Here is a 25,921-nt window from a genome sequence, read left to right as displayed (position 1 = left end):
GTCAGAATAAATCTTGGATCTTCATTACAATTAACCTAAAACAGCATCATCTTTCCGTAAATATACCAAAAACTGCAGAGGGTGCTGTCAGGACTCTAATAGCCTAAATAATAAGAAAGCAAAATAATAGGGATATGAAAATCTATTTATAGAGAAGTCAAGCCATTCTTCTATCTATCCTTCTGTCTAATGAAATCTTCACTCGAAAATGTGTTCAAAGATTTTTATCATAGTGCATGAGACCTTCAAGCTCCATCTGCCTGTGTGGACATATCTTCTCTCATTTTTCTAACTGTTCAAGCCATGTTGAGCTGCTTGTAGTTTCACATGCATAGCATGATGTCCCTGGACATTTTTCTCAACTTCTCCTCCATGTGAAGTCTCTTCCATCCTTCCATATTTCATATCAACTGCTCTGATACATTAATGTAGTTCACACACATCTCCTGCAGGAAGCAATCTTAGAACATACCAAGCTGGATTAGTGGTCCCTTCCTCAGCTGTTTGTTGGTACATGAAGTAAAGTTACCAGAATACCTGGCCAACTCCAATAGTATCTTCAGCTATGGCTTATAATGGCATCCAAAATACTAGGAAGAGCACACTTTTCCTGACCCAGTTTCTAGTATACAAGAGACCTTTGTATTAATGGAGATCATCTTAACTCCCTGAGATCCAGGCATTTTCTAAATGGTCTCAGGTAAAATGAAGATGTAAGGAATTTTTAATGGAATTGTTTCCTTAAAATATATGCCTTAAATTTGTCTTCTGGGCTTCTGACATTATTTTCATTGTGCCTTTTCTTGTAGCTAATGGAATGGTTGGTCTGAAAGAGGTGATGGATGGAGTAAAAGCTACTACAGGTAAGAGAGAAATTATGAATCGAAAACATTTAGTATTTATAGTAATTATATTGCATCATTATTGCTCAATTGCCATATTAGTTATGGCATTTATTTGTTCATTAAATTACTAGCAACTCATTTGTTTTCTGGTATATTTTTTATTTGTATATTTTGCTCTTCTCTTTTTTAGAATGGCCAAACTCTGTACTAGTGAAATAATATATGAAGTAAAATTTTGATAAAGACTACAGATAACTGACAAAAAATGAGACTAACAGATCTTACCTTATTTTATACATTTATTTGAATAAGTAATTTATAATATTCCAATTGAATAGCAGATACATAATGTAAATCTCACAGGGTTCAGAGTTGCCTTGCCATTGTCATTGTGACTGTGACTTCTTTTATTAGCACTTAGAGATCAAATTCTTTTTCTGTGAAAGTCATCGTCAGTATATCTGGAGAGGTCTCATTGGCCTATGCTCTTTATTCTGTACCGATTTAATCTACATAGCCATAGATTAATTTTCCCTGTTTGGAGTCATTAGATGATCCTTTAAATTCGTATATATGTAATGATGTCTATTTTTTTAAGGAAGGGAGGTTGATGTCAAAGATGTGAAAGCTATTCTGAAAAACATGGGAATAGAGTTCACAGATAAGGAACGTTTGAAGCTGCTGAAAAATCTGCCTTTCAACGGTAGGCATTTATATACTGATGTGACCTTAAAGTCTTCTTTGAAGCTTTTAAAGATTTTTTAATTTAAATTCCAGTTAGTTAACATACAGTGTAATACTAGTTTCGGGTGTACAATTTGGTGATTCAACACATCCACACATCACCCTGTGCTCATCACAAGTGCCCTCCTTCATCCCCATCACCTGTGTCACCCTTCCCTCACCATCTTCCCCTCTGGTGACCATCAGTTTGTTCCCTATAGTTAGGAGTCTGTTTCTTGTTTTGCCTGGCTTTTTTACCCCGTGTTTGTTTTGTCTCCTCTTAAGCTTTTTTTTTTTTAGAAACTCAAACTATCCCCATTTACTAAGATGCAACAGTAAATAAACAAACAAATACCAAACAAAATAATTTAAATGTTCACTCATTCTAGAGGGAAATTTCCATCTATGCAGTTTAACTCTCTGTTTTGGAATAATCATCCCCATGATGCTGACTCATGCCATCAAGGGGACTACATTTCTGAGGCTACCCTTACCTTTTTAGATACGTATAGGCAATTGTGGGAAGCAACCAAGGGAAAGAAGTGGTGTTAGACTAGAAGGGGATAAAAGGTCAGAGGTGATATTTTCCAAAAAAGCTGTGTATGTTATAGAGTGCCTTCTATGCTAAATTTTAGATAGACTTGCCATATTATAAACTTTCCCTAATTTTCTCTCAAACTTTATTTTAATGAGGGAAGTTTCTAGGGCAAATCATGAAAATCTCAGTTTTACTAAAGTTTTAGTGAATAGCCACATCATTTCTCTATGACCTTAATTGTGTTCTTTTTTATAGATGAAAACAAGGTCTTTAAGAACAGGTTGCCAGATGGTGTAAAGTCCCTTAAAGGTGAGTGAGAAACATAATAAGAATACAAATGAATATGAGATCTTCATTTTATACTGTTTCCAAGATGTGAATTTGAATGCTGCCATCTGTCATATGTACTGATTGCAAATGTATGCTTTTTTGGACCTCAATCTTTATTTTAGCAGTTGAATCTGATGTTCTATCTTGGAAGTAAAGCACCACACTTTCTTGTCATTTTCGAAATTTTCAGGAAGAGAAATATCAAATTTCATGTTTACATGGGAAAAAATATAAATGATTAGCAGTGATCCAGAGAACGTAATAAATAGAAAAAACTAAATTGGCAGTTCATTCATCAAAAGTCAACCTACTATTGTTTAGAACTAAATAATGTTTGCCTCCAGTACCAGAATTCCCTAAGCATTCACTGAACACCATTTTCTCAACCAGATTTTTTTTTTTTTAATTCATTAAGAAAATCGAGGCTGGCAAGAGTGATAGCCCTCAGCTTTACATCTTCAATCCCTCCCTATTCAGGTATCTTTAAGCACACCCATGTTAGTATAAAGGATGAGTGAGAAGTCCCTCTTCCTCCTCAAAGCTTACCAGGATGCCCTTGACTCCACTGTCTCCCGTATCTTTTAAGACCTTGCCCCACTGGCCATTTTCAACCTCTTCAGCCCATTCACATGTTCCACATACACCATCCTATAAAATAAGCAAACTAGAACTCTCCACACCCCTTTTTGGCCACAACTCAATCTCTTTCTTCCCTTTTTCATCCATTTCTTGAGAGACTTTTCTGTACTCTGAGCCCATATTTCTGTACCTTATTCTCAAACTAATTTCAGTATTAAATGCCATTTAAAACCTTGTGTTTCTGTAGGCTGGTCCCCAAGACAAGTCTCAAGGGAAGTAGCCATAGTTCTAAATTTGTAATTGACTGCTTAGAATATTTTGTCTCTGTGCTAAAATTGTTGAACATTAATTTATTTTTTTCACTTTAGAGCAAACATTTTCTGTTTGGTCCGAAGCAAATTTTGTGAATAATGATCTACTGCTTAAGAAATTCACAATGGGATATGTGTATCAAAAAAGTGTAAGAAATTCTCTTTTGAAGTCATTTAATATTCCTTATGGACCGTCACTTTTCTTAGGTGGGAAGGTCAATATGAACAACCTGGGCACTGTTCTGAACAACCTGGGGATAAAGCTTGCAGATACGGAACTTAAAGATCTGGCTGAAAACATACATGTTGGTGATAAGCATATTATCATATATACTAGTTAACCCCGGAGAGAGGTTAGTTACAAGAAACTTGGGGGGGGGGGGGCGGGGAAATGCCCTTTTTCATAGGGAGAAGGGAAGGCCCAAGAGCAGTGTGAGACACCATATCAATGACTAAAACACAGAGAATGTCATTTGAGTTTATGAGTATCCAGTTAACAAAGTCAAAATTAAACCAGTTTTCTATATGTGTGATATGTATGACTTTTATGTTCTCTGTAAGTATCATGTTTAGTAGTTGAGTCTTTCCAGTTTTGAATACAAGAATGCAGATTCTTTAGACACATTCACTTCTAAGTAACCTCCCCTTACTAACACAAATAAATTTGAGATATTATAGGCCAAACTGCACCATTGCGATTGCGTGGTTTTCATGTTTAGAATTTTCTTGTTATTCATGCTTGTCTTAGAATAAAAGTGGACTAGAATAATAATCTAAAAAGTGTGTTCAAAAATATTTGTTTAAGTAAATATTAGCAATTATGATGGGGCCTGACACATAGTTAAGTGCAACTGTTATAGTTCTTCCCATGTTTTCCCACAAACTTTTGTATTATATCTAGAATGTAATATTTGAAGTCTATATGATATATGAGATCCATAATATATGGGATCTATAATATACTGCGATTTTATCTTCTCTTATAGTTGATGAGAAAATTCCTCTAGAAACACTGATGGAAAACATCACAGATTTTACAGGTGACTGAAAAGTTACTATAAAATTAGGATTCCAATTATCTACATTAAATTTTGGTTTTTGCTAATATTTCCTGGTACTTCATCACTGACTTGTAAATTCTGACATTTCTCTATATTTATTAATGAAATATTTGCTTCTAGTGTTACATGTATTGATATAAAATTATCTGATTTTGCAATGAAATTACCATACTATTTCTTGCTTTCAAATTCTACAATCTCTGTTGTTTATGCCAATAATGTAATTCACTTCACCAGTGTTTAATAACCACAGTATAGAATGGCACAGCAAATTAGAGAGTGAAGCCTAAAATTGATGGAAGTAATGAATTTATTGTATTTATCATATAATTCTTATTTTTTAAATTAAAATACTTTTTCAAAGAAAAATTCATATAAGCATCTATTTTTCTAACTAATAGATCAAATTTCATTCTGAAAGTAGTCTGTCCTGATTTTAGAAGACTCTCTTGTTCACATTAAGAAAATAAATTTGACCTATCATCTACATTGATTCTGTAGTTGAAAATGTTTGTTTGTTTTTATTACTGTAGTTTTCAGTCTGAAAACAAGGAGATGGTATTAATTATCCTAAAATAACTTTTTTCATTAGAAATAATTACTATTATCTGGAGGTGCCTGGGTGGCTCAGTCGGTTAATCGTCCGACTTCGGCTCAGGTCATGATCTCGCAGCTTGTGAGTTCAAGCCCTGCATCAGGCTCTGTGCTGACAGCTCAGGGCCTGGAGCCTGCTTCAGATTCTGTGTCTCCCTCTCTCTGCCCCTCGCCCACTCGCTCTCTCTCTCAAAAATAAGTGATAAAACATTTAAAAACTTAAAAAAAAAAAGAAATTATTACTGCTATCTGAAATGAAGATGTATACCAAATTTCTTATTTTCAAAGGTGAGAAGACTGAATCTAGTGAGCTAAAAAATGTTCTGGGAAATCTCGGAATTGAGCTCACAGATGAGGAACTAGAGAAGCTGCTGAAAATACTGCCAATTGATGGTGAGTCATACAAGTGTCTGTGGGAGCTTCCAAGGAAATTAGATTTTTGCAGATCTGCATGAAAATTTTCACTTCTTCTCAAACATGATGGAACATTTTAAAAAAACTAAAATGTAAGCTACATCTTAAAACAGTAAGTGTCGTTTAGAGTTTATTTTAGAAGCCAAGCAACTCCTCAGATGTAAGTTGCCATCAGAGCCAACAAATGTCTACTGTCTCCCTTCAGGGCTTATACCATAAGAAGGAAAAAGAGAGAGATAAGCGAGCAATGGAAGAAATTAAAAATAAAAGTCAGAATTAAAAAGAAAGCAAAGAGATATTTGTACAGTACAGTAGGCCCACTCAAGGGGACCAGCTTATCATATTGAAAAAGCCTTCTCTTCCTTAATTTCACTGTTATATAAAGATGAAAATTTTAGGTGAAACATTTTTTAAAAATTTTTTAATGTTTATTTATTTTTGAGAGACAGAGAGTGATAGAGCACGAGCAGGGGAGGGGCAGAGAGAGAGAGGGAGACACAGAATCCGAAGCAGGCTCCAGACTCTGAGTTGTCAGCACAGAGCCTGACGCGAGGCTCAAACTCACAAACTGCGAGATCACCACCTGAGCCGAAGTCAGACGCTTAGCCACCTGAGTCATCCAGGCACCCCATAAGTGAAATATTTATAATGGTACTACCGAATTATCATCCACATATTGTACAAGTAACCCAATATAGCATACAATTAAGTGAATTCTAATGTATTCACCACATTCATCACAACAATCAATTTTAGAACATTTTTATTATCCCAGAAAGATATTCCATACCTATTAACAGTCACCTCCCAATTTCTCCATCTCCCTCAGCCCTGGGCAACCACTAATCTATTTTCTGTCTCCATCAGTTTCCCTATTCTGGATATTCCACATAAATAGAATCATATAATACGTGGTCCGTAGTGACTAGTTTCACTTAACATAATGTTTTCCAGGTTTATCTCTGTCCTGTTATGTATTAATACAGTTGACGCTTGAACAACACGGGTTAAGAGCACTGACTCCCTGTGTAGTCGAAAATCTGTGTATAACTTTTGACTCTCCAAAAACTTAACTACTAATTGCTTACTGATGACCAGAAGCCTAACTGGTAACGTAAAGTCAATTAACGTACATTTTGTTGTTATATGTATTATATACCCTATTCTTTACAATAGGTAAGCCAGAGAAAATAAGATGCTAATAAGAAAATCATAAGGTGGGGCACCTGGGTGGCTCAGTCAGTTAAGCGTCTGACTTGAGCTCAGGTCATGATCTCACGGTTTGTGGGTTCGAGCCCTGCATCAGGATCTGTGCTGACAGCTCTCTCTCAAAACTAAATCAACATTAAAAAAATAATTTAAGAAAATCATAAGGAAGAGAAAATACATTTACAGTGCTATACTATAAAAAAAAAAAAAAAAACCCACGTATAAATGGACCTGCACAGTTCAAACCTCTGTTTTTCTAAAGTCAACTGTACTTTGTTTCTTTTCGCTGCTGAATAATAGGCTATTCTATGGATATAACACATTTTATTTATCCATTCGTTGGTTGATGCGCATTTGGATTGTTTCCACATTTTAGCTATTATGAATAATTCTCCTATGAACGTTCATGTACAAGTTTTTACATGGATATATATTTTCATTTGTCTTGGGTATATACCTAAGAGAGAAATTGTTGGGTCATATGGTAATTCTGTGTTTCACCTTTTGAGGAAGTGCAGGCTGTTTTCCAAAGAGGCTGCATTACTTTCCATTTCCACCAGCGGTGTATCAGAGTCCCAGTTCCTCCGCATCCTGGTCAACACTTGTTACTTCTGTCCTTTGATAATATCCTAGTGGGTATGAGGTGGTATCTTATTCTGGTTTCGACTTGCATTACCCTGATTGCTAATGATGTTAAGCATCTTTTCATGTGAATATTGGCTAAACGTATACCTCCTTTGGAGAAAAATCCACTCATAACCCTCATCCGTTTTTAAATTTGGTTATCTTCTTCTTATTGAATCGTAGAAGTTCTTTATACATTCTAGATACAAGTCCCTTATATTTTCTAGATAGAAGTTCCTTATCAGATACATGATTGCAAAAGTTTTCTCCTGTCCTGTGAATTATCTTTTTACTTTCTTGACAGTGTTCCTTGATGCACAAAAGATTTTTAACTTTGATGATGTCCAGGGTATAACTTTTTCTTTTGTTGCTTGTGTTTGGGTGTCATATATTACAAAAATGTCTAATCTAAGGTTAAGAAAATTTACAGTCATGTTTTCTTTCAACATTTTTATAGTTTTAACACTTACAATTAGGTCTTTGATCCATTTTGAGTTACTTTTTGTATAAAATGTGAGCTAGGGATCCAAAAGAATATTCTCTTTGCATGTGACTGTCCAGTTGTCCCAGCACCATTTATTAAAAAGACTGTTCTTTCTTCATTGAATGTGCAAGTACCTTTGTCAAAAATCAGCTGACCAAACATTGGAAGGTTTATTTCTGGATTGTAAATTCTATTCCATTAATGTATATATCTAGTTTTATGCCAGTACCTCCCTGTCTTGATTACTGTCACTTTGTAGTTTTTAAACTCAAAAGTGTGAGTCCCCTACTTCTTTTTCCTTTTTAAGATTACTTTTGCTTTTTGGAGCCTGAGCTTTATCATATGAATATTAGGACCAGCTCATCAGTTTCTGCAAACAAACCAGCTGGAATTTTTTATAAGAATGTATTGACTCCGTGGATCAGTTTAGGGAATATTGTTACATTCACAGTATTAAGTCTTCCAATCCATAAACATAGGATGTCTTTTCATTTATTTAGGTCTTCTTTAATTTCTTTCTATAGTGGTTTAGAGTCTCCAGAGTATAAGTTTTGTACTTCTTTTGTTAAAATTATTCTTAGGCATTTTATGCTTTTCATGCTCTTGTAAATGAAATTGCTTTCTTAAGTTTTCTTTTCATTTGCTTGTTGCAACTCTATAGCAATACAGTTGATTTTTGTATGTTGATACAAGACTGCATTTTCTGCTTCTGAAATTATTCAGTTCATGCTATTTTTGTGAAACTCGTATTCATTCTACCATTACATGAATTATGACTTTTCTTACAGCCAATGGAAAGTTATATCGTAATAGACTACTGAAGGCTATGAAGTCTCTCAAAAGTAAGTAAAAAACGAAATTATAAGGCATGTTATCTAGGTCTCCAGGTACACCATCCAAGCATGAATCTTGGCCCTATATAAGCTTTTATTTATAATTCTCCCAGCGTAACTACATCTTACCTGCTGTTAATATACACTTTCTCTTGGCAGGAAGTCCACTGTCTTCTTAGATTTTTTTCAACTTTTTCTCAAGAAGAAAAACCAACCCTGGCAAAAACAAACAAAAAACCCTGGTTGTTATTGAAAAGCAATGGTCAGCTACAATAATCACTAATAAGTCAAGCCAGTAAACAAAAAAGAACCCTACTTTTTATGCAGAGTAATTAAGTTAGTGGTCTGCAGTTCTGTTTGTTCCAGCACCTTAACCTTGTCTTACTTTGTAGGCTTGTCCACAAGAATAGACTAAAGGAAATGCGGTTCTGACTCCATTGACTTTCTATTTGAGTCTTTAAGTGGAAAAGCCTATTTGGGATTTCAGCCTTGTCAAAGTGTAATAATAACAGAGGCATGAAATATATTTTATCTTTTGTTTCTTTTGTTTTAATAATATGTGGTCATTGAAGTTAATAATAGTTTTCCTAAAAAACATTTTTAAATTTTACTATTATACAACTTTTTTTTTTTTCAAGTGTTGCTTTACTGTCTCTTTCCTAAGATGGGAAGATTAAAAAGAATTACCTCCATACTAGTTTGGGAAATATGGGAATGGGGCTCACAGACGAGGAATTTGCTGGATTGTCAGGAGACCTACAAGTTGATGGTGAGTACCAAAGGTAGCATTCAGGATCTATTTATCTTGATCTTCGATTTAAAGGGGTATCAATTAAAATTATGTTGTGAGACAAATTTAGCTGGACTTTATTATACTCTAAAAACAAAGTGTATCTTTTTCTGAGCTCATGTCATTGATTACATGTCTCTTTTGGACTTCTGTAGCAAACGGGAATGTTGATCTGCATGACGTGATGGAAGGAATGAAAGCTATTACAGGTGAGCACAAAGTCACTATAAACCTAAATTCCCATTGGAACACTGACTATATTTTACCATTAACCTTAAATGCCATGTTGATTCTGTTACTGTACTCCGTATTATAAATATTTGCCCAGAGTTGGGCTTTGTGGTATTCGTGTTTTGGTAATAAAATTTTAGCTTCAAGTCTTGGTAAGAAGACCCTTACTCTCTTAAAAAAATAATCTAAAAATAACTTTTTTAGAGTCACTAAATTTCCCTCACGAGCCTTTCTCTTTCTGATTAAGGGAAAGTTGACATCAAAAACCTGGAAACCGTTCTAGGTGACATGGGAATCAAGCTCACAGACCAGGAACTTGAAGATCTGAAAGAAAACCTGCCAGTCAGTGGTGAGCACGTGAGATACCATTGGATTTTGAGCTTTAGGTGTTATGTACCGTTAGCAATGAAAGGAATGGAACGAGGGAACTTTTTACGCAGAAGAGGTCCAGATTGTAGATGGGACAAGAACACTGACAAAGAAGTTGAGAATGTAGTATTTGGACACAGGTGGCATGGCCACTAGAAGAGTCTGCGAAGTTCTGAGGACAACAAAGTTTGCCTTTCCAAAATGGCCGCTTTTGAATCTCATCTTTTTGTTATCAAATTCAAGAGTTGATATTTTATGAAATAGAAAGTCAAATTTACATTTTTTAAATAAGTATATTTTTAATATTTTAAATCTTTTCTTCTGTTCTATATTCAAGCATATTCTTTGAATCAGCTTGAATTGCTGAATGGCTATTTAAAGTGCATAACAAAATGCCCAGTAACAAAATGCTGTTATAATCTGAAGGGGAGGAGAGCGTTCTTATGCTATTTTATATCATTTTATGAGCTTCAAGTTATGTGTTTTTTCTGTTACAGTTGATAATACAGTTGCTCTGAAAACTTTGAAGGATGAAGTGAAAGCTTTTACAGGCAAGAATTTGTTATAAATGATTTGCAACAAATTGTGGTTTACACTAAAAATTTTAATAGCATTTTCTCAAAATTCTACTACTGCTTTACAGATTCACATACTTTCAGTATTCATTTTGATAAATATGTGCATCTACTGATCAACATCTTAATCTAACATTATCTGGGTTTATAAGTAAAACAAAAGGACTATTTCTTCATTGTAAGTCATATATTCTTTGATGCTTTTTTTCAGTAAAAGTGCCTGGCTCTTATTTATACACCCAAACCTAGATGATCACAGCAAAAGCAGGGTGGAGCTGTAGAAATAAAAGTCCATTACCAACAGCTAATTACATAGTTTTAACAAAGTAAAGTAAAATATGTCACACTTTGTTAATTGTGTCTTGTATCATACTAACCGTCTCTTGACCTTATTTCTGGATAATTATATGACCAGATTTGCTTCTGTACTATGTGATATCATTCCCAGTGTTAGGGATACATCCCATTTGCTAATATCGAGGGACAAATTCTATTTTTTATTTAGCATTTGACTCTTTTTATTAGAAAATCTTTCACTCCATCTTTCCTTTTCATTCTGGTATCAGAGTAAGGACTAGAGCAGCAAAAGTAAATGTTTAGATCATGTTAAATAATCAGATTGTCCGTTAATAGTTTAACCTGTAACTATTCTGTCTTTTCAAAGGAGAAAAGGTTGATTCCAGGGACCTACAAAATACTCTAAAAGACATGGGGATTGAGCTTACAGACAAGGAGGCCAAGCAACTGAGGAAAACACTGCTCCTTGATGGTAAGTGAATGCCACATAAATGCCACCATGCCTTCCAGGGAACCTGACTTTATGGGTCAGTGCGAGCCATTCTTAATCTTTTAGTAGTACAGTTTTGTCTTAAAATGCCATAAATTAATAGAGAAAGGCACTTCTGACTTGAAAAGAAATTCTTTCATTACCTCGTGGAACACAATCTGAAATTCATCACTACATTGCCATATAGTAATCTGAGTGACTAATACTATCCTCTCAGATTGGTATTAGTTTTGCAATAAGAGCAAGGAAACATAATGAAGGAGAAAGAGGACATCAGTAGAATAAAAAGGAAGAAATATTTTAATGTATTTTTTAGAATGGCACCATGGGAGAGTTTAATAAATGTCTGTAATTCCAAAGAATGGGTAAGTTTGTCACTGTGGAAAACACCTATCTATCTCTATCTATCTATCTATCTATCTATCTATCTATCTATCTATCTATCTATCTAGAGCACATGAGCAGGGCAGGGGTAGAGAGAGAGAGAGAGAGAGAGAGAGAGAGAGAATCTCAAGCAGGCTCCACACTCAGCACAGAGCCTGACATGGGGTTCAGTCTCATGACGGAGATCATGACCTGAGCCCAAATCAAGAGTCAGATCCTTACCGACTGAGCCAGTCAGGCACCACAAACATTTATATTTTTAAATGTCCACGTCGTATAACTATAAAATAAATGCATTTTTAAAGCAAATCATTGAAATGTATCTTTCTACAATCATATAATTTGTAATGTTTTGGTTTTCTGGAGATCTGAATTGTACTTTTTCTTACAGCCCACGGAAAGGTGTTTCAAAGCAGGTTGCTGAAGGATGTGAAGTATAATAAAAGTGAGTAAGAAGCACAAAGATGAGGCATATGAAATATCCTTAAGCATTAAATTTATATCACTAGGATATAACACCTTATTTTGCTTCTTGTACCACATCTATGTTTTTGCTGGTAGTAATCCTTACTTTATCTTAGATGAAAAGTTCTCTACTGCATTGTGGTTTTTTTTTTTTTTTTAACGTTTATTTATTTATTTTTCAACGTTTTTTATTTATTTTTGGGACAGAGAGAGACAGAGCATGAACGGGGGAGGGGCAGAGAGAGAGGGAGACACAGAATCGGAAACAGGCTCCAGGCTCCGAGCCATCAGCCCAGAGCCCGACGCGGGGCTCGAACTCACGGACCGTGAGATCGTGACCTGGCTGAAGTCGGACGCTTAACGACTGCGCCACCCAGGCGCCCCCCGTTTATTTATTTGTTGAGACAGAGAGAGACAGAGCATGAACGGGGGAGGGGCAGAGAGAGAGGGAGACACAGAATCCGAAACAGGCTCCAGGCTCTGAGCTGTCAGCACAGACCCCGACGCGCGGGCTCCAACTCACGGACCATGAGATCATGACCTGGGCTGAAGTCGGACGCATAACCGACCAAGCCACCCAGGCGCCCCTGCATTGTGTTTTTGAAGCTTTCTCTGAAGAAACAATTATATGAACAGAAATAAAGATGGAAGGAAAGTAAGGAGGGAAGGAAGGAAGGAAGGAAGGAAGGAAGGAAGGAAGGAAGGAAGGAAGGCAGGCAGGCAGGCAGGCAGGCAGGCGTGTGCAAGGGAGGAAGGTGGCAAGGAGAAAGGAAGAAGGTTTGGGACTTACTCCAAAATGTGAGCAGAAGCAAACAAAACAATCTCAGAGTAAGAGTTTAGGAAAGGACTATAATTTCTACTTCTTGGTGGAGATTACTGGTTATTGCTCTTTAGTTACACTTGCTCAGCCCTGCCCCACCTAACTTTTTCCTGGGCCTGTATGTTTAACGTTTGAGGAAACAAATTCTAATTCTAACTCTGCTTTTAACTCTTTATTTTTTTTATTTTTTTAATGCTTTTTTATTTTTAAGAGAGAGACCAAGAGAGATAGAGTGCGAGTGGGGGCGGGAGGGAGCAGAGAGAGAGGGAGACACAGAACCCAAAAGCAGGCTCCAGGCTCTGAGCTGTCAGCACAGAGCCCAATGTGGGGCTCGAACTCACAAACCATGAGATCATGACCTGAGCTGAAGTTGGACGCTCAACCAACTGAGCCACCCAGGTGCCCCTGCTTTTAACTCTTTAAATTGTAACTCAGCTTGTAAAGAGCTGTACATATATATTGTCGTTTTGTTCTTTGCTCGAAAATTTTAGCAGTTATGCTAGATTGTGAAGTCATTCTCTTTTAGCAGTATATTCATGTAACAGCACCAACTATTACTATCTTAAAGAGATATTTGCACCCCCATGTTCATTGCAGCATTATCTGCAATACCCAAGACAAAGACACAACATGTCTCTTGACAGATGAATGAAGAAAATAGAATATATATATATATATATGTACATACATAATACATAATAGAATATTATTTGACCGCAGAAAAGAAGGAAAGCCTGCCATTTACAAGGATGAAACTTGAGGGCATTATGCTAAGTGAAATAAGTCAGACAGAAGAAAACAAATACTATGTGAAACCTCCTATGGGTGGAATCTAAAAAACCAAACTCATAGAAACAGAGACCTGATTGGTAGCTGCCAGAGGCAGGGGGTTGGGGAGAGGAATAGGTGAAGGTAGTCAAAAGGATGCAAACTTCCAGCTATAAGAGGAGTAAGTTCTGGAGATATAATGTAAGGCACGTTGACTATAATTAACAACACTATCATATTTTTGGAAATTGCTGAAAGAGTAAATTTAAAAGTTCTCACCATACACACAACCAAAAATGTAACTATGTGAGATGACAGATGTGTTAACTAACCTTATTGTGGTAATCATTTTGCAGTGGATATATATGCATATATTGTACACCTTAAACTTATACACTGTCATATGTCAATTATTCAATAAAACTGGGGGAGGGGCGCCTGGGTGGCTCGGGGGTTGAGCGATGGACTTCGGCTCAGGTCATGATCTTGCAGTTCGTGAGTTTGAGCCCCGCGTCGGGCTCTGTGCTGACAGCTCAGAGCCTGGAGCCTGCTTCGGATTCTGTGTCTCCCTCTCTCTGCCCCTTCCCTGCTCATGCTCTGTCTCTCTCTGTCTCTCAAAAATGAATAAACATTAAAAAATTTTTTTAAATAAGATAAAACTGGGGGAAAGGGGGAAAACATTCATGTCTGTTAGTTGAAGATAATAATATACGTTCATGAATTTTTCTAAATATTTTGTATTCATTCCATTTTTTCTTTCCTTTTCATGTTTTCAAGGAGGGAAGATTGATGTAAATAACCTGGATCCTGTTTTAGAAGCCATGGAGGTCAAGCTGACAGAAAAGGAACTGAATCTGTTAAAGGATCTTCTGCGTGGTGAGCATTATAGAAAACACTGTGATTTTAAACAGATGTTGTGCTTGCAGAATTAATTTTGACTGTTTCGAAGGTTTAAATTATTTGTTGCCTGAAGGCATTTGAATAGCTTGCAGAAGAACTCAGGGAGGAAAAAGGCTGTGTGTTTTGTTTTTTTTTTAACGTTTATTTATTTTTGAGAGAGAGCCAGACAGAATGTGAGTAGGGGAGGGGCAGAGAGGGAGACACATAACCCGAAGCAGGTTCCAGGCTCCAAGCTGTCAGCACAGAGCCCAATGCCCAGGAACCGTGAGATCATGACCTGAGCTGAAGTTGATGCTCAACCGACTGAGCCACCCAGGTGCCCCAAAGGCTGTTCATTTTTGTTGCTTTAAAACCTCTCATCGGGGCGCCTGGGTGGCGCAGTCGGTTAAGCGTCCGACTTCAGCCAGGTCACGATCTCGCGGTCCGTGAGTTCGAGCCCCGCGTCGGGCTCTGGGCTGATGGCTCAGAGCCTGGAGCCTGTTTCTGATTCTGTGTCTCCCTCTCTCTCTGCCCCTCCCCCATTCATGCTCTGTCTCTCTCTGTCCCAAAAATAAATAAATGTTGAAAAAAAAAATTAAAAAAAAAAAATAAAACCTCTCATCTATTTCTTTATACATCTTGGACTATGGGTGGATGCTAGTGAGAAGGGGAGGGATTTTTGTTGTCTGGTTTTACAAAAATAGGATCTGCAATGTGGTTTTTTTATTTTTTCTCGCTGATCCATATATCACTGCCATTCACACCATGGTGCAGAACATCATCCATGAGAGGCTCCACTCCTCAGTGCCAAGGCCATTGTGTGTACCTGCCAAATACAGTCCTCTCTGTGTTCTGACCATTGAGCCGGATGGCTTATTCGCTTATAAAAGAATATGAAGATTTGACAGCCACTAAGTGCACCTGTCATTGACACAGGGTTCTCAAAACTAAAACCTAGAAATGCCACACACCTGTCTGTGCCTTCAGGAGAAAGCTCCATGTGTCAAATCTTGATAATGCAGTATGTCCCGTGTAAAGAGGAGCCTGTGTAGATTGGCACATTCTGAGGAATCTGTCAGTGTAAAGTGGTAACATCTGCCTTTTTTATTTACAAATGTAAATGAAATGTAATTATTCAGCCATTCCTCATTTCTCTATTCATAGATATTGAGATGCTTTCTTTTCTGGTCACTATAACAAAGAAAGTTAACAGAAAAATATGTATAGTATTACAATTTTTAAAAAATATATGTAATACACTTTATAAACATAAGAAAGTTCTGGAAGGCTATACACAAAACTGTTAGTAATAGGAGAGGTACTGAAGCTGAGGAGAGGTAAAAGAAGGGACGTTTACCTTTTCTTAAACGCTCTTTTTTTTTTTTAGTCTGTTACACAAAGTATGTTTTAAATTCTACTTTTTTAAGCTTAATTTATTTTGTGTTTAATTTAAGATGAATACATGGGGTGCCTGGGTGGCTCAGGTGGTTAAGCGTCCAACTTCGGCTCAGGTCATGATCTCACGGTTTGTGAGTTTGAGCCCTGCATCAGGCTCTGTGCTGACAGCTCAGAGCCTGAAGCCTGCTCCGGATGCTGTGTCTGTCTCTCTTTCTGCCCCTCCCCTGCTCACATTCTGTGTGTGTGTGTGTGCGTGTGTGTGTGTGTGTGTGTGTGTCAAAAATAAATAAACATTAGGGGCGCCTGGGTGGCGCAGTCGGTTAAGCGTCCGACTTCAGCCAGGTCACGATCTGGCGGTCCGTGAGTTCGAGCCCCGCGTGGGGCTCTGGGCTGATGGCTCAGAGCCTGGAGCCTGTTTCCGATTCTGTGTCTCCCTCTCTCTCTGCCCCTCCCCCGTTCATGCTCTGTCTCTCTCTGTCCCAAAAATAAATAAACGTTGAAAAAAAAAATTAAAAAAACAAATAAATAAATAAATAAACATTAAAAAATTTTTTAAAAAGATGTATACAAATGGTGTGGTAAAATGACAGGATTTGGGCTATGTTTTTATCTACCAATTAGGTTCAGCGGATCACTAAATTGACCATTTAAGTAACTAGTTCCTATCAAATATCCCTCACTGCTTAACACTGGTCTCTACCTGCCCATTGCATCAACATGTGCTAACACAAGATAACAATCCTAACGAATACTGAGAGATACATAATTTTAAAAAGTGAGGAAAGTAAGATTGAAGGATTACTCAAATCACACAAAGCCACTAACGAATGTGGACCTGGCAGAGTTAGAACATTTAATAATTGAAGAAAAAAAATTGTACATGAATAATATGTACATGAATAATATGATAGGACATTCAACATACAGTGTTTTCAATTTCAAAAGATTTTAAAGGACCTCTTGGAACAAAGTCAATCTTTTGGTAAAGGTTATTTTTATATGTCTCATTTCAAAGTTCAAAAGCTGTGGAGTACAATAACCTAATTTGCTCAGAAAAAAATCACATCCCAACACACTTGTAACAGTCGGCATTGAATTCATTGTTTCTTCTAAGAATCATGGAATAGTTATAACCTGAATTTTCTTAAATATTAGGTGAAATAAACTTTGACAGTTTTCATCTTTATTATTTAATAAAACCATTTAAGATTTTTTTTCATTATTTATTATTAAATCTTGGTCCTCATTGCTAATGAATTATTTTCCTTGGTCATCTTCTGGAACCATAAATCTTAGATTTAAAAAAAAAAAACCTCCTGTCCTGTGTATCTTTTTTCTGAGTCCATGTTATTGTTCTTCTCTGATTAAACTTTGTTGTAGAGGCTCTAAGAAAGTTGATCTGCAAAAACTGACGAGGAAAGTAGAAGCTGTTGCAGGTGAGGAAAAAGTTACCAAATACATATGATTCTGATTCTTTACACATATTTTATATTCTTCCCTGTTACTTTATATTCCTTTTAAATTATGATATTTTGGGGCACCTGGGTAGCTCGGTCAGTTAATGTCTGACTCTTGATTTTGGTTCAGGTCATGATCTCACGGTTCGTGAGATCAAGCCCCGCACCTGGCTCTGCACAGAGCCTGCTTGGGATTCTCTCTGTCCCTTTCTCTCTGCCCCTCCCCTGCTTACTCTCTCTCAAAATAAAGAGGCATTAAAAATAATAGTAAATAAATTAGGCATAATTTTTAATAAACTGATTTCCTGGACTTTGGTTTTTCAGGGTTTTCTTTTTTTTTTAAGTTTTTCTTTAAATTCTAGTTAGTTATCATATAGTGTAATATTGGTTTCAGGAGTAGAATTTAGTGATTCATCACTTATGTAACACCCAGTGCTCATCATAACAAGTGCCCCCCTTAATACCCATCACTCATTTAGCCCATCCCTTGCCCACCTCAGTTTGTTCTCCATCAACCCTCAGTTTGTTCTCTATAGTTAAGAGTTTGCCTCCCTCTCCCTTTTTTTTCCCCTTCCCCTATGTTCATCTGTTTTGTTTCTTAAATTCCACATATGACTGAAATCAGAAAGTATTTGTCTTTCTCCGGTTTGTCAATGCTTTAACAACAAAACATAGTGCCATATTTTGTTAGGCCCTGTAATGTCATTTTTTCCAGATTTTTACTAAACACATATTAGTGCAATAAAAAGAGACTAAAGTTTTATTACCTACTAGTAATCTCCCACAACAGAATATTATGAAATGCATTACTCTGCACTCTGTTATTTTGTCTCTATTATTACTAAAGTTATGGAAATAAACACTTTAATATTTTACCATAACTACAGTCAAACGGGACTCATTTGACTTTATTACAGATTGAGTAGTTGGTGCTAATAATTAAACAGCAATAAGAGATTTCATTATTATTTAGAATAACTAGATGGTTCTTTAAAATCTCACATGTTACCATTTCTGTCCTTTTAAAGGAGAGGAAATTGATGTCAATGACATGGAAACAGTTCTAGGAAACATGGGAATAGAACTCACAGATAAAGAACTCTCACAACTGGTGAAAAATCTGCCAGTTGATAGCGAGTATTTAAATAAAAATGTAGTCATACAGGGAAGTGTATTGTTAACTTGTGAAAACTTGTAAAATTGTCTCTATCTTATTGCTTGTCAGAAATAAGTTTATGATTCATGTTACATAATTTTAAATGACTATTATATGTTAAAATTTTCTCTGTGCCAAATTTATCTTTGGTTTGAGAAGTAACCATTGTATCATCATGACTCCTATCATCAGGATTCAGTTATATTACTTATAACTTTTGAGTCTATCAAGAGATGTAAAATTTAATCCAGAATAAATGAGAAAAAGAGAAAGGAGTGATCTAATAGGGGAAAATGAAAATATCACAAAAGAAAAATAAAAGATATTTTTCAGAATGGCAGAATGTCAGTATCCCCATCCCTTATAATTTCATTATTTGCCACTAAATCAGAAAATTTCTAAGGCAGTTCACAAAAGATGTCTTACTGAAATTGCTGATTTCTTACTAGACAGTAATGAAGTTCCACATGGCTCTTCTGTGATCTGAATAGTCCTTTTCCTTACAGATGGAAAGGTCTATCGAAGAAGGTTGCTGGATGGTATAAAGTTTCTTAAAGGTAAGGGAGAAACTTAACAAAACACAAATCAGTCTGAGATCATCACGTTTGGCATTTAGACTAATTCCTTGTGATTAAATTGTCAACTCTGCCACTTAACACATTATTATATACTTTTGTTTCTTTTGTAGATGATCGTGTTCTTTAGGAGATCATCTTTTATGTTGTAACTTGGAAAGAATTCCTATGCTTTCTTGGGATTTTTCAAACTTTGACAGAAGTAGAAATTATCAGAGCCCAGGCTACATAGCAAAAGTAAAGGGAAAATTAGCACCTCTTCAGTTAGTTTATTCAGCAACAAAGGACTACTAATCTGACATTTAGACCAAGAGAGCAAGAGAGTGCTAGAAAGTCTCCAAGAAACTGAAAGAACACGGGACTGAATAGGTAGACAGGGAGCAGGCCAGGAAAAAGGTCATGTCTAAGCAAGGTTCCGAATACCACCTTCATGATTTCTGCCAAATCCACACACTATTGGTACTACTATTAATATTTTCACTGATACTGATTTACTTTTTACTTAAATTAAAAAAATTTTTAAATGGTAATGGAAAAACAGCATGCCTTAACGTAACTAGACGTTAATTGTAAAAACGAACACAATGAAAATGAGACAATAGTGGTTAGAAAAGCTGGAATTGTTATCACCCTACTAGAATTCTCTGAGAAGTCATTCTGTCACCTTTCAGTTTTTATACTGGGCGTGCTTATATTAAGATTAAAATTAAAACAATAAACTCAAACTCGAACTCTTATTATTGACTCTGTCCTCCTGTAAAGATCTCATCAGGCTTTGGTTTTTTGGAGGAACATGATAACCATCATCCTCTCGAGGTGAGGGTTTATCCCACATTTTAGGGACATTAACTGTTACCTGTATACTTCTTTTTCCATAAGGAGGGAAGATTGATTCCAGTAAAGTGGGTGAAGTTTTGGGAGCTATGGGCATGGACCTCACTGAAAAGGAGCTTAAAGACATAATGCAAAATCTGCCAGTTAATGGTGAGCATTTTGGATGCCACTGAACACTCCAGAAAAACTACTTTTGTAAGCCTATTTAAAACAATCATTCAAAATGCTTGTTTGACATCAAGAAGGCATTCTGAAAAGCTTGGGGAAAAAAACTCAGGTCCAAAGAAAGAACGCATCCTGTCTGTCGCTGGTTTCACATGCACACTAGAGAAAGATTTCAAGATAACTCGACTTTTTCACTCAACCTTACCTTTTTATCCCTACAGAGTAAGGGAGAATTGATAGGTATTGCTCAAATTACAATTGAGCTCCTTGGCCACATTTGCTAATGCGTGACATCAGTATTTACAAAAAGGGTACTTAGTATAGGTGTGGCTATCTGTAATGTTGTTGTTTTTTTTCCTTTGTTAATGTGTCCAGAGTATCCCTGCACTACATGGCCGCCATCTCAGTGTCTGTCTGTGTCTCACCTTCACATGGGTCCTATGGGGAAAAGTCTATTGCAGGCAACTTAAAACAGTTCTTCTCTAAATCGGTAGCCGAGTGAAGTCACAGAGGTCACAGAGCCTCCCTTCCACCAAATGCTGTTACTGAAGCAATCACAGACCCTGCCCAGATTCAGTCTAAGCTTTTGGTGGGAGATGTATCAGTCACACTGTAATAAGATCGTGTGGGGCGGGAAATCTATGTCTCAGCCATCCTTGAAACATATGTTCTGCCACAGCTCCTTTTACTCAGCATACGTGTTTTAGATTCATCTCTGGTGTTGTCTGTGTCAGTGATTTGTTTTGGTGGGAGTTAAGACGGTGGAGCAGCATGGGGACCCTGAGCTTGCCTCATCCCTGAAGCGCAGCTAGATCAGGACCAAACCATGTCAAGCACCTAGGAAACTGAGCTGAGGATCAACACAACAATCTGCGTAACTTGAGCCACAGAACTCAGCAGGTACACAGTGTGGAGAGGTGGACCGGGGGAGAGAAAAGCCACGGAGGGTAGGGAGCTGTTTTTGCTGAGAGAGGACAGGGAAAAGAGAGAGGAAGAGAGCGCGGTCCATCACAATCATGAAAGAACAACACTTCCCTGAAAGTAGCTGGAGAGAAAGAGAAAGAGTGAAAACACTCTCAGGGGACTGAACAAGAAATCTGCCCCCCAAAATCTATTGATGGGAAGAAAGGAGAGGGTGTCAGTACCACCAGGATTCTATAAACAGTGGAGCACAGAGCCTGAAGTTCTGGAGGTCAGTGCCTGGTGGTGCTCTGGTGAGGAAGTAGGGCAAATCCCCAGGGGCAGGTAGTGGGGTTTGACGGGTCCTTGTGCCAATAGGGAGAAGCAGTTCTCCTCCTTGGGGTGCATTTGGTAGAGGCCATATGGCCTCCCCATGGGCAAAAGTCCCCGCAGACCCCAGAGAGCAGCCACATTTGCTGGTATCGGACGTCAGAGTGCAATGAAACCTGGAACCGGCTGTGTGTTGTGGTTTGCCACAATCCCTGACCCTCTGCCACTGCACGATCGCACAGATGTCTTCTGAGGCAAGTCAGCACCTGGCCATTGCTCAGCAAGACTCTCCCCCAGAGTTGGCACCGGTCCCAGCCTCAGGGGTCTCTCAAGTGTCTGGGGTTTTGAAACACAGCCCCATCTGAGATCAACTCTAGAGGGAGGTGCCACCTGGTAGGTGGACATCTTGGACACAGACCGGGTAGGGACAGGGAGTCGAGGAAGGCCTGAGACAAAGGAGGGGTGCTTGATTGTGTCAGTGAAAGCACAAAGTTCCAATGCCAGAGACTAGGGAGCTGGGCGAAGCCACCTCTCCCTTGCACGCACATGCTCACCACACTGATCCACCCCAGCAAGCTAAGCAGCGCCACCTAGTGGAGAACAGACTGTTACACCAAGCCCCACCCAACTGCGCTTCCAGGCACATCTCCTCGAAGACCAGCACAAGTCACTCCACCTGTTTAGTGTACGGACTAAAGAAGACTTCATAGTTCCAGTTCTAGGGGAAACTGGATATAACTTCATTCAGGTTTCATTCCACCTGATGGTTCATTTATTTCTTCATTTCCTTTCCTTCTGTTTTTGCTTAAATTGTTTTCTGTTTTTCCTCTTTCTTGGATACAGAAAGAGAAAATTTTATTTTTATTTTTTAGACCTTATTCTTTATTTTTAAAAATACTTTCTTCCATTTCATTTTCTTTAATTTTATTCTATTATATAAATTTTCTTACCTTTTTTTATTAATTAACCTTTTAATTAATTTTATTAATTAACCTTTTCTTTAATTTTATTCTATTATATATATTTTCTTACCTTCTTTCTTTCCCCCTTTTCTTCCCCTTTCTTGCCTCTATTCTATCAAGCTTCTTTTAAGAAGCAGACCAAAACACATATAGGATCTAGCTTCTTTCATTTGATATTTTGTCTTCAATTTTTTAATTTTTATTTTTTATTTAATTAATTTTTCTTCCTCTAAAATGACAAAGCGAAGGAATTCACCCCAAAAGAAAGAACAAGAAGAAATGACGGCCAAGGGCTTAATCAACACAGATATAAGCCAGATGTCTGATGTAGAATTTAGAACCATGATAATAAAAACGCTAGCTGGTGTTGAAAAAGTAGAGAATCCCTTCCTGCAGAGATAAAAGAAGTAAAATCTAGTCAGGACATAATTAAAAATGCTATAACTGAGATGCAATCTCAAATGGATGCCACAGCGGCAAAAATGGATGAAGCGGAGGAGCAAATAGCGATATAGAAGACAAAATTATGGCGAATAATGAAGCAGAAAAAAAAGAGAGAAATATAGGCAAAAGAGCATGATACAAGACTTAGAGAACTCAGTGACTTATTAAAAAGGAATAACATCTGAATCATAGGAGTCCCAGAAGATGAAAAGAGGGGAAAGGGGCAGAAGGTTCATGTGAGCAAATTATAGCAGAAAACTTTCCTAATCTGGGGAAGGACACAGACATCAAGATCCAAGAAGCACAGAAAACTCCCATTAGATTCAACACAAACGGACCATCAACAAAGCATGTCATAGTAAAATTCACAAAATACACAGACAAGGAAAGAATTGTGAAAGCAGCAAGGGGGAAAAAAGTCGTAGATCTATAAGGGAAGACAGATCAGATTCACAGCAGACCTATCCACAGAAAATTGGCAGGCAAGAAAGGAGTGGCAGGATATATTCAACATGCTGAATAGGAAAAATACGCAGCAAAGAATTATTTATCCAGCAAGGCTGTCATTCAAAATAGAAGGAGAGAGAAAGGGTTTCCCAGACAAACATAACTAAAGGAGTTTGTGACCACTAAACCAGCCCTGCAAAAAATTTTACAGGGGCTCTTTGGAGAAAAGATAAAACAAAAAAAGACCAAAAGCAACAAAGAATGGAAAGGACCAGAGATTATCACCAGAAACACCAACTCTACAGGCAACACGATGGCTCTAAATTCATATCTTTCAGTACTCACTCTAAATATCAGTGGACTAAACACTCCAATCAAAAGACATAGGGTATCAGAATGGATAAGAAAAAAGATCCTTCTATATGCTGTTTACAAGAGACTCATTTTAGACCTAAACACACTGACAGATTGAAAGTAAGGGAATGGAGAACCATCTATCATGCTAATGGTCATCAAAAGAAAGTTGGAGTAGACATACTTATATCAGACAAACTAGATTTTAAAATAAACACCATAACAAGAGATGAAGAAGGTCATTATATCGTAATTAAGGAGTCTGTCCACCAAGAAGATCTAACAGTTGTAAATATTTGTGTCACCAATGTTTCCACCCAAATATGTAAATCAATCACAAACATAAATTCATTGATAATAATACCATAATAGTAAGAGACTTCAACACCCCACTCACAACAATGGACGTATCACATCAGCAGAAAATCAACAAGGAACCAATGGCTTTGAATGACACACTGGACTGAATGGACTTAACAGATATATTCAGAACTTTTCATCCTAAAGCAGCAGAATACACATTCTTCTCGAGTGCACATGGATCATTCTCCAGAAACTGGTTGCTTCGTCCCGCAGGCTCTGGACTGTGTGTATGGGGGGCCAGGGAGTGCAAGGAGGAGAGATTTTGTGCCTCTGAGTGTGTGCCCAGCCCTGCAGGCCAGAGTCCTCCAAGGGACCAGCCCCAGCGTGAAGGAAAGACCCCGCCCAGCAATGACGAAGTGACTAGGACATCTTTCCATAGCATCTGGGAGGAACAGGCAGGGCCGGATGTGGGCCGCTGACCTTCTCCCTTCCTCCTGGAGAGGAAGCTCCTCCTGTAGCCACCTTTGTGCGGACCACTGGGCGGTTACAAATGCATTCCCTGCCTGTCGGATCTCTTCCTGAGAGTGAGGGGCAGCCCACCCAGCCCGGCCCAGCCCCCACCCCGGAGAAAGCCAGCCCAGGAAAGGAGCAGCAAGCCCTGGATCCTGACCAGTGCTGATGGGTGGGAGGCGAGGACCCGGAGGCCAAGCCAAGGCCTTCCCCCCACCTCTCTGGGAGCTCGGCTCCCTCCCCTCTCCCATAAGAAAATAGACACAGGGTCAGAAAGGACTTCCCTGAACTAATAGGACAGAGCCCAGCCAAAGGCCTGAACTGGGGCCAGCAGATGGATGGTGAGCATCTCTGGGCAAGGAAGGTGGTCAATAAATTTGATTGATTTATTTTATTTTTTAAAAATTGTGTTCATGTTGACTTGTTTTTGAAAGAGAGAGAGTCAGAGCGTGAGCAAGGGAGGGGCAGAGGGAAAGACACAGAATCCGAAGCAGGCTCCGGGCTCCGAGCCGTCAGCACAGAGCCCAGCGCTGGGCTCGAAGTCAGGATCCGTGAGATCGTGACCTGAGCTGAAGTCCAACACTCAACCGACTGAGCCACCCAGGTGCCCGTCCGTAAATTTGATTTAACAAAACACGCTTGCAGCATGTAGTATGTGCCCTTTATAATTATTACTTTATTTAACACCCCCTCCCCCAACTCTATGAGGATGGTGCTAACATCCTGCTCATTTTACAAATGCGCAAGTTGAAGCACACAGAAGTTAAGTGACTGGCCTAAGAGTGCCCATCCAGTAAGGGGCAGAGCCGGCTTTTGAACTCAGGCTGCAGAGTCGATGCTCTTAAGTCATATGCAACCCTACCTCCCAAAGGTACAAAAATAAGAGCACTGCTTGAGCACCATATGTATACTAGGCGCTATCACAGTGTCCTGCCTGGAACCCACCACCTGAGAGACCAGCATATAACTGCCACAGCTACACTGCAGCTAGGGTGATTAGGGTGATCAGAGCTATATCGTGCAGGCACCAAGGGCAGTTATACCGTGAAGTGGGGGGAGGGCAGGAGACAAGGGGATGAATTCCATCTGGTGGCGCCACCCACCGTGCGTTGTGCCAGGTACTTTCAAACATGTGATTTCACTTAATCCTTGTAAAAACCTCATAAGGAAAATGAAGGTCAGAGCAGTCAAGTAACTTACCCAAGGATGCACAGCATGCCACTGGCCCCACTCGGGCCTCTCTGATAGCCAGACCTGATGGCTTTCCAGTATACCAGAGCGTACTAGGACTACTTGCCAATTAAGGAAACGGGGCTTGGAGAATTCAAGTAGCCGGCCAAGGTCAACAGGTGGCAGGGGGCTGAGCCAGGATCTGAACATAGGTCTTTCTGATGCCTTGATGAGCAACTGTCAAGGTTTGGGGTTCTTCCTGGCCCGCTGTCCTCTGGGTCCCAGTGTGGAGGGAAGGAGACA

The 25,921-nt window shown here is 38.2% G+C and overlaps 2 protein-coding genes across 2 annotated transcripts in view; both read left to right on the top strand.

The window, feature by feature from the left end:
* Positions 1-3,667, top strand: part of LOC147571295 (EF-hand calcium-binding domain-containing protein 13-like) — a 28,502-nt gene extending 24,835 nt beyond the window's left edge. The window contains exons 11-14 of the mRNA XM_086696459.1: positions 810-863; positions 1,444-1,548; positions 2,362-2,415; positions 3,534-3,667. Coding sequence (XP_086552585.1) covers positions 810-863; positions 1,444-1,548; positions 2,362-2,415; positions 3,534-3,667 — 347 coding nt within the window. The remainder of the gene's footprint in view (positions 1-809; positions 864-1,443; positions 1,549-2,361; positions 2,416-3,533) is intronic.
* A 1,619-nt stretch (positions 3,668-5,286) lies between these two features.
* Positions 5,287-24,617, top strand: LOC147571294 (uncharacterized). The gene is made up of 15 exons (XM_086696458.1): positions 5,287-5,374; positions 8,501-8,554; positions 9,210-9,314; positions 9,491-9,544; positions 9,814-9,915; positions 10,433-10,486; positions 11,175-11,279; positions 12,073-12,126; positions 14,512-14,610; positions 17,394-17,447; positions 18,497-18,601; positions 19,131-19,181; positions 20,079-20,183; positions 24,212-24,354; positions 24,441-24,617. Exons 2-15 carry the CDS (start codon positions 8,539-8,541, stop codon positions 24,615-24,617), a joined length of 1,224 nt encoding a protein of 407 aa, XP_086552584.1. The 5' UTR covers positions 5,287-5,374; positions 8,501-8,538.
* The last annotated feature ends 1,304 nt before the right edge of the window (positions 24,618-25,921 follow it).

This window comes from Puma concolor, unplaced genomic scaffold, assembly GCF_028749965.1.
Source record: "Puma concolor isolate L17-30 unplaced genomic scaffold, mPumCon1.1.hap2 unalloc_scaffold_31, whole genome shotgun sequence".
Lineage (NCBI taxonomy): Eukaryota > Metazoa > Chordata > Mammalia > Carnivora > Felidae > Puma > Puma concolor.
The sequence above is the reverse complement of the archived record's forward strand: the minus strand, read 5'-3'. Positions and strand labels throughout refer to the sequence as shown.